The sequence below is a fragment of the Corvus brachyrhynchos genome, unplaced genomic scaffold (genome assembly GCF_000691975.1).
Source record: "Corvus brachyrhynchos isolate BGI_N302 unplaced genomic scaffold, ASM69197v1 scaffold279, whole genome shotgun sequence".
NCBI classification, from domain to species: Eukaryota; Metazoa; Chordata; class Aves; order Passeriformes; family Corvidae; genus Corvus; species Corvus brachyrhynchos.
The window spans coordinates 6,031,571-6,041,088 of NW_008246060.1; the positions used below are offsets into that span (position 1 = coordinate 6,031,571).

Below are 9,518 nucleotides of genomic sequence, written 5' to 3' on the forward strand. Positions count from 1 at the left end.
AGGCAAGTCATACTGGTTTAACTGTTGCTTTATACCTTCTCAGAATCTTACTGCTCTAAATCCTTAATTTCTATTTCTAACCAGCAAGAGTCAACCAAAACAAACAACTCCAAAATCTTTTTTTTTTTTTTTCTTTTTTTTTGGTTATCATCATCCAAATGAATTTATCTTTGCTTTTCTGATATAAATACTTACTTCAATACACGGTGTATGAAAACATACCTAAATAAACTGTTTACAGTATATGTTTAATTAATAGACTTTGGAAACTCTCCTTTTTTTCTTTCTATTTTTTTCTTTCTTTTTTTTGTCAAATAGATGGACTTTTTGATGGCAGCATTCGTTGGATGGCAGTGTTGATTTCTATGGCAGTCTGCATAATTGTCATGGTCATCTTATTTAGCTGCTTTTGTTACAAGTAAGAAAGCACTTTCTTTATTGGCAACATTTTTAATTTTGCAAATCTGTGTAAACAGAACAGTTACTTTGCAAATGTTCACAGTTAATCATATGTAGATTAGAAACAGTTGTAATTTAATTTCACATTTCTGTGGGTAGCAGTTTCCATCACTAGGTAAAATGAAATGTTCATGGCAGAGAATTTAACTGAATTTGGTCCTTTTCCCTGGCTATAAAGTATTTACAGTTTTGTAAGCTACACAGAACTTTGATGCTATAGCAGCTGGTAAACAGGAATATCTTCATGCTTTTTGTGCCATTGGGTGTTCAGTCACTTTCAATAGTTAAATTTCACCTGCTTCTGAGATTTTCTTTTATCTGCTGTGTTTCAAAACTAAGTAATTGTCCAGCTGAACTATGGCAGTTCATTCAGGTGCTTCTGTCAGCCGCAGCCCTGTGCTGGAGTGGTCACTGTTCTAGCAGGAAAGGTTTCCAAGGAAAGCTGCTTGTGTCAGCCTCAGCTGCCATGGTTCGAGGTTCTGTCTGTTCATTTAAACCAAAATCAGCAATGTTGTGCTGGTAACACTGGCTGAGAGCTGAGTATTAAAAATGCTGGATTTCCATGTAACTCATAATAAACTGACAGACCCGTACATGCATTACAACAGCTTCTTAACATTAAAAAGCTATGGAAGTTAAATTTCAGGAAAAGAAAAAAGATACAGTAAAATCTGATTCTCTTTTTTCTTTTGAGAAAACTTCTATATTTAAATAGCTCTTCTCCTAGATCAGTTTGCTACATATTTTAAGTGTTTTGGAGTTCAGCTTAACTTCTGTTACTTTTGCAGGCATTACTGTAAGTCGATGGCAAAGAGGCACTGTTACAATCGTGACCTGGAACAAGATGAAGCATTTATTCCAGCTGGGGAGTCATTAAAAGACCTTATTGACCAGTCACAGAGTTCTGGGAGTGGATCAGGACTGCCACTGTTGGTAAATCATAAACTAAGATTTTTCTTCACTGGATTTCTCTCCATCACGTACAAAGTTTGGTTTGTATCTAATGCCTAGAACAAAGCAGTTTGCTCATACAAAATGCTCATTATTTTATATGCCATTATGATGAAAGATGAAGTACAAAGTGAACAAGTTTAAAGCCAATCTTCACATAATTAAAATGAAGTGCGCAATTGAGTATGTTACAGAATCTGTTGGTGTCAGCAAAATTTAAAGAAAACTTAGAGCCTTCAGCCATTAAGATAAAAATGCAAGAAATGGCTAATACAAGTATCAAATTGAGTGAACTCAGAGATTTTATTTTCTTAGTTTCCATTGACCATTAAAATAGATTTTGTTTTTATTGACTGATAGAAGTGTACAGGGAGACTTCAGAGCAGCCTTCCAGTACCCAAGGGGGCCTACAAGAAAGCCAGAAAGGGACTTCTTACAAGGGCATGTAGAGAGATAGGACAAGGGGAAATGGCTTTAAACTGAGAGTAGGTTTAGATGGGATGCAATAGTAGGTTTAGATAGGAAGCAATTCTTGACTGAGGATGTTGAGGCACTGGAACAGGTTGCTCACAGAGCTGTGGATGCCCCATCCGTGGCAGTGTTCAAGGCCAGTCTGGATGCGGCTTTGAGCAACCTGGTTTGGTGGAAAGTGTTCCTACCCATGGCAGGGGGGAAGTAGATGATCTTTAAGGTCCTTACCAATCCAAACCATTTTGTGATAGTTGTTCATAGTTTTTTCTTTCACCATCCTATATAATACTTGCATAAAAATTAGCCAGTGAGACAGATGACTATTTATAAATCAGAAATAAAATGCAAGAGAACATACCCTTCAATTAGAAGATGTGCTGACTTAAATCTTCTGGGGTTATTTTTATACCTTGGAGGCAGCAATAATGAGTCCAAAATTGAAATAGTGGAAAAATTCCATGGAACAAATTTTACAATGGGATCAAAATTATAACAATCCAAATTTGATAAGTAGCCTGGCCAAGTACTTTTGGTTAACTGCTGTTCCCTCCTCCACCTTATACCTTCTTATTTCTTTTTCTTTTTTTTTCGTAATTATTTTTTTGTCTTCCTTAGGTTCAGCGCACTATTGCCAAACAAATTCAGATGGTGAGGCAAGTTGGAAAAGGACGGTATGGTGAAGTGTGGATGGGCAAATGGAGGGGTGAAAAAGTGGCTGTCAAAGTGTTTTTCACCACAGAAGAAGCCAGCTGGTTCCGAGAAACAGAGATTTACCAAACTGTCCTCATGCGACATGAAAACATCCTTGGTAAGGCAGGAGAACACTGCTTGGCTACTGGAGGGGTGGCATGAGGGTGGAGGAGCAGGAACTCTTAATGGATGGCTTGAGGGGTCTAAGGCAGCTTCTGTGGAATAACCAGATGGGTTTCCCTTAATGTGTGCTAATAAAATGCTGTTGGAAGGATAGAATCTTCGTTGGAAACGTGTCTGCAGTCTCTTTGCTGGAAGGCTGGACTGGTAACCTCATGTACATTAAATAGAATCAGAGCTAGATTCTACATGATTAGTTTTCATAAGGGGACCACATATCTTCTGATACAGTACAAGACATTATATCTGTAGGAATTATTACTAAATCTACTGCATAAAAAATGTATGTGCAAATAAATAGTAACTTGGTTTATACATTCCATAGGTTTCATAGCAGCAGATATTAAAGGCACTGGCTCCTGGACACAGCTTTACTTGATCACGGATTATCATGAAAACGGATCATTGTATGATTTTCTGAAATGCACTACCCTGGACAACAGGGCTCTGCTCAAACTGGCCTATTCTGCTGCGTGTGGCCTGTGCCACCTGCACACGGAAATCTACGGGACACAAGGCAAGCCTGCGATTGCACATAGGGACCTGAAGAGTAAAAACATCTTGATAAAGAAAAACGGAACCTGCTGCATTGCAGACTTGGGTCTTGCAGTCAAGTTCAACAGGTAAGAAATCCTCTCTAATGGGAAAACATTATTGTAATTTTATTTATTTATTTATTTGGCATCAGATACCCAGGTTAAAAGGAAGATGGAATCATTTGGTTGCATGCTTTCATTTTTTTTTTTTTTTTTAGTTTTGAGAGTAAAATGTTCTCAAATGCTGGTAGACGTCATGATGAAAATTGGTTGTTAAGAAACAATGAAAATATTCTTCTTAGGGAAAATAACAGTTTTGTAGAGGAAATGGAGACTAATTTTTTATTCAAAACTAGCCTTTTATAGTAATGGCAATCATATAAGTTCTTTCATAGGAAATTTGAACAGCATATAGGCAGTTGAAACATAATCGAAGATGTGATATTGTAATGGTATTATTAAATACTTTTTCTTTTATTGGTTTAAGTTCTACAGGGACAGAGAATTGGTTTTTTAGTGATTGTGCCATACAGTATTTCATACCTTGTAATAGTCCACAATTCAGTAGCTTCCTAATGTTTTCATATAGTGACACAAATGAAGTTGACGTTCCCTTGAACACGAGAGTGGGAACAAAACGTTACATGGCTCCGGAGGTCCTGGATGAGAGCCTGAATAAAAACCATTTTCAGCCGTACATCATGGCTGACATCTACAGTTTTGGGCTGATCATTTGGGAAATGGCTCGGCGCTGTGTCACAGGAGGTAAACTTCTAAATATTCTGTATAAAATCTACCAGGCCCTTCCCTCACTTTAGCAATGCTTCACCAGGAAATAATATAATTAGCTTGCTGTATGATCAGGCTTGTATTCTTTAAAAGCAGTAGTAATAGTCTGACACATATTTTTGTGACTCATCCTGGCTTTTCTTTTGCTCTTCTTTTGTATCCTTATACATCTTCACCTGTATTCTTCTTCCATCTTACATTTCTGTGTGCTTCTTTGTAGCATGTAGTGGATTAGAAAAAGCCAAATTCAGCATTTGGTATCAAAATCAAAGGCACTACAAGGAATTATTGTAGCTACTAAAGTTAATAATCATAATATTGGAGCTTTTATGATTGTTGTAGTGAAATTTTTAGATTTTTACACAGTAAAACAGTGTGGTAAGCTTAACTTGGCACAAAGTTAATTTTTGTTCCTGGCTAAGGAAATCCTAGAGTAGATATATAGATTTATTTCTTTTAATTGTTCTTAATCTTTCACAATTATCTCCAGGTATTGTTGAAGAGTATCAGTTGCCATATTATGACATGGTGCCAAATGATCCATCCTATGAGGACATGAGAGAAGTGGTGTGTGTCAAACGCCTACGCCCAGTGGTATCGAACAGATGGAACAGTGATGAAGTGAGTGTGCAGAGAGGAAAAGCTACTTCAGTTTGTTCATTAATATAGGAGGGTATTTTAGTTTAATAAATACTAAAATGTTGTGAAGTAGGGACTGCATTCAGATATTCTGGTACTTTGAAAACCTCACAGCAGTAATAGGAGAAAGACATGATTGAGATCGATTCAAAATACTGTATTTTTTAATGTATCTTTTCAGTGGTCTGAGGGGAAGATACCCTTAATCAGCATCCAAGTGTATGAATACTGCTCTACTTGAGATCATCTATTTTAGATAGTGGAATATATTCAGAGTTTTAATTGGAGCTAAAACTTAAAAGAATTTTTTATTGGCTTTATTAGTCTTCATGTATATAGCTTATTGGTTTGTGGCATAAGGTATTTCATGAAAGATGAAGCAGTTCCTTTGTGGATTTCCCCTTTCCTTTTTTCCTTTTTTACTGTTACATCCCAGTACAATCTGTGATGTAACTAAAGTATTTTCATTTAGATGTGTTTTTAAAGGGCCACAGCTTGAACACAGTAAATAAGACATAACTATTTCACATAGCAAATTAAATATGCCATATCCATTCTTCACAGAGTCCTTGACTTCCTCTATGAATTCCCAGTTTTTTTTTTTTTTTTTTTTTTTTTTTTTTTTTGTGGACTGCTGACTGTTGAACTGTTGCCACACCTTTGTTTTCCGTGAAGGAATTTGCTATGGTTTCCTGTCATACACGTGGAAATTTTTCTGTTTATTGCTACCATATTTGTACCACTGTTCATGAGTTATACTGAGAATATCTAGTAATGCATCATTGGGAAACTAAATCTACACTTTCATTAGATGCAGCTACTGTAATACTAGGCAGTGAGAGGGAGGGAAGAGGAGGATTGGCATGTGGATATTGGGTTTGGGGTTTTTTCCTTCAGTAGATCTCTTTAATAGTTTTCTACCAACAATTCTGCAGAAAATTTGGAAGTTGCACATTTTTGGACTTGAAAGTTCTATAATTTGAGCTTAACAGTGAACCAAAACTACACTTTGGATGTAGCAGTTGTTACAATAGTGTTCCTTTGCTTTTCCTTTTGCAGTGTTTAAGAGCAATATTGAAGTTGATGTCTGAGTGCTGGGCTCATAATCCTGCCTCAAGGCTCACTGCCTTGAGGATCAAGAAGACACTTGCCAAGATGGTGGAATCACAAGACGTAAAGATTTGACATAGGAAATTGACTTTGGAGAGCAAAGCTGGACTCCCTAGATCTTTTCACTCAAATGTGGGTGAGGAAGATAGAAATAGAAAAGAGGAAATAACTGAGATTCAGTATATTTTCTCAGCACACTTCTACAGGCTGCTAATTAAATCTTTCAGTACTTCATAGACCGTGATACTGAGAGCCTCTACACACTACGTGCTACATATATGGACAGCCTTGAGAAAATACACATTTTGTTTTGGTTTGAGCTGCATTGAGACTTCTATCATACTTAGTGAGTCTCCAGTAAAACTCTGGGTACTGAATTGAATGTTCAGATTACAGTGCTTTCTGTGAAAGCCTAACAAGCTATATGGATTCAACAGAGATGGAGAATATAAGCTTTTTTTTTTTTTTTTTTGGCCTTCTACCTGATAAAACCTAGTCAGTCCGTACCAAGTTCTGGTGAAACAGCCTGTAGGTTATGAATCTGTTTGTGATACTACTCCGTTTAACAGTTCTTTATGCCTTTATGTGTGTGCCAGGATTATTTTGCTGTCATTTGGAATATATAAGAAACCATTTAAATGAACAAAGTTTTATGGTCAGGGCTCCATGCATTTTGTGGCTCCACAATCAGAGATTTGCTACAGAATCTTTTGCCATTAAGTTATCTTCAGAAATCTCAGTTTTAATTTTTTTTCTGGTTTTGTTTTGGTCATGAGGAGAACTGCAAAAATGTGAACCATTGATCAATTAAGGGATGCCTACCTAAATCTGTAAGGAGCTTGAAACAATCTCTTCTAGAGTTGTAGGCTGCCTTGGTCATCTCACTTGCAGTCTAGAAAGAGCTCCATAACTGGATCTCTGAAATTTGTCATATTTTTTCACAGTGCCACATGCAACCAGCATTTTTGCCATAAAATGCTTTACATCTTAGCAGAAAGACCAATGACAATGTGTTTTGCCTTCCTGCTGTTTTGGGACTCACTTGATAGGTGTCTGTCATGCTCTGAACTTCTTTCCACAAAGGAGGGGATTTGTCAGCTGTAGCAATGTGCTCTTTCATCATTTGACAAAACTAGGCAGAAGGTGAGTTTTGCAAGGCTTGAGGACAGGTCTGGTTTACAGAAGAGGGAAGGCAGGAAGCTCTGACTGCTCTGAAGATTAGAGAATGCAATAAAGGTCAAGACCAGGAGAACAGAGTACGTGAACTGTTGAAGATCAGACAGAGCATGCAGAAGATTTGGAGCTGGGTTGCTCTGATGTAGACACAGGAGGCCACATCTGTAGGCCACTTAGTGGAAGTGAAGATTTGAGACAAGGTAAATCAGTGAGTGTTTTAAGTTCTAGTTAAGTTTGGGAGGAATGGCATTGAAATTAATTCATGAAGATATACAGTAAACTAGCGGAATTGCAAAACTTGGTTTTATTGTGCCAACTGTGTAACCTGCACAAGAAACTGAAGTTCCCCCATTTTCACCACTGACCCACACAAGTTGGTTACAAGCCAGAACCCTCCATGAGGTTACTCAAGGCAGAATTATTGATTTATAACTCCTTTGGCACTTCTACTTGGAAGTTAGAAAATAGTACCATGACTCAAGCTGAAGCTTCAAAGCATGAATCATCTGAAGATTGAACACACAGTATTGGAACCATTGAATCTATTTGATAATTTAAGTGCCTATAACTTTGTACTGTAAATCTTGTTCTAGATAACTTTAAAAAGGGAAGTTATTTATACAGTGTGTTTTGTGCTTTAGTTAAAAAAAGAAACAAAACAAGAAATGCCTACTCCTAGGTACATGCACACACACACATGCCATAGTTGAGATTTGAAGAAAAAAGTTAAGAATAATACCAAAATTGATGAAAAATGTTAAAACTTCAGATTGATTTATGCCGGATTATTTGTTGTCTTGAAATATTTACATGGAGATTGTTTTGATGTGTTTAAATTTCCCTTGAAAATACAACTGATAGAAACAATGTAACACAGAAGTAATGTGATTTGTGAACAATTACAACCTTCTAGCATGTTACTTTTTTGTTTTAATCCTGTAGTTCCCATAATGTAAATGGTCAGGCAAAAGATTGCAGTATTTTTATTTTCTATTGTGATGTACAGACTTTATTTAACAGTTCTACATATTTTATAGAAAACTAGCTATTTCGAGGGACTTTTTTTTTTTTAAATAAAGTCATTACTTTTGTTTAGTAATGCCTTTAAGTATTAATATGTATCTGGCTGAGAAGTTCATAGGTATGTCAACTTTAACTTATTTGAAAACAGCAAGAGATATATGATATTGTGCCACATTCCTCATGATAAAGGGCTTTAAAAAAAAAAGTTTCTCCGTCCATTGCCAAGAAATATATGATGATTTTGAAATTGTCAATCATGTCTTCGCGCATAATTTTTGCACAGGTAGTTGGAAACTTTTTGGTATAAGCCAAAACCAGTAAGGGATAAGCTTTCTTTTTCCTTCTCTAGAATTTTTATCAATAAGAAGGAAAAAATGTTTATCTAGGTACCCTGCTAGCTTAAGCTTTCAAAGCATGGAGGTCTGTTTAAATTAACCCCATCCTATGTAGAATATGCTGTCATTTCTTTTGGAAGTTGCCACATCATTATTAGCTGTAGACATGTTTTGTGAAGATTTTTTTAGTTCATTTTTCCCAAGTCTTCAGGAAGCCTCTGCTGGAAGTATGAATTTCAATAATTTGTAAATTTTCACGGGTTTTCTTTTCCATTGTTTAGGTATTTGCAAGGCAATAGGATGGTTAGACACCTTAGGACCTAAACTGATTTACACGTTTACTTTAATGTAGAGGGAGCCGACTGCCACAAAGATGATTTTTCAAGAGGGAAAAAAAAATCTTTTTTTGCCTTAAACCTAATTTTTCAGCGCTTCAGTTACTCTGTTCATACTCAAATCTATCATGCATGTGTAATTTTTATTGCACTGAACAGGAGCTTCCTTGATTCCAATACTCAACAAAATGTTAACACTAAAGGGTGTCTGTACTGGTACTTTAACAATCATTTGGGAAAAATAAATGTGCTCAAAGCCAGCCCATTAATTTTTACATAATTAAGCATAGTTAATGCAGACTCCAAAGGTAAGTTGTAGTTTAATGCAATCCTGTTGAGTTCAGAAGCCTTTAAGGTCAGAGAGGGTAATAGGATTCTTTTATTTGACTGTGATTAATCTCATTTTGTTGCTCAAAATTTTAAGCATTTGTCATCCAAAAAGATACCCTCCGAAACTGGCAAATGTGTTTTCATTTTTTTTTTTTTTTTTTTTTTAATACAAAAATAACTGTGGAAAATACCTTGGGGAGTATCAAGACTGTGCCTTGGAAGTTCTTAAACAGTCATATGGAGGGATTTTTTGTGTTTATTTAACCTGTTCCATGTGATTTTAGTTAGATGGAAATAATTGGAGTTACTTCATTCTTATTGTTACAGCAACTAAAAGGAAAGTTTTTGTGTTCCTGGTAACTTGTAAGTTCCACCAGAAATGTGATATTCCTGCAGAGAAAATTAGGCTTTGAGTTTATTCTGAGTTTTAATTAATGTGATTTTTCCTCAAGAAACAGTTTTCCCAATATCCATCACTTTTTCCCAATTATTTT

The 9,518-nt window shown here is 36.0% G+C and overlaps 1 protein-coding gene across 2 annotated transcripts in view; it reads left to right on the top strand.

Moving 5' to 3' along the window:
- Positions 1-9,518, top strand: part of BMPR1A (bone morphogenetic protein receptor type 1A) — a 37,195-nt gene that overhangs the window by 26,808 nt on the left and 869 nt on the right. The window contains exons 6-12 of one of the 2 annotated variants that reach the window (XR_001865892.1): positions 319-418; positions 1,248-1,392; positions 2,497-2,689; positions 3,077-3,374; positions 3,877-4,052; positions 4,567-4,697; positions 5,775-7,201. Coding sequence is in view for 1 of the 2 variants with exons in the window: in XM_017746306.1 (XP_017601795.1) it covers positions 319-418; positions 1,248-1,392; positions 2,497-2,689; positions 3,077-3,374; positions 3,877-4,052; positions 4,567-4,697; positions 5,775-5,900 (1,169 nt within the window). In the remaining variant the exon portion in view is untranslated. Of the gene's footprint in view, positions 1-318; positions 419-1,247; positions 1,393-2,496; positions 2,690-3,076; positions 3,375-3,876; positions 4,053-4,566; positions 4,698-5,774; positions 9,190-9,518 lie in introns of those variants that run through there. The other variant, XM_017746306.1, reaches the window with a different exon arrangement.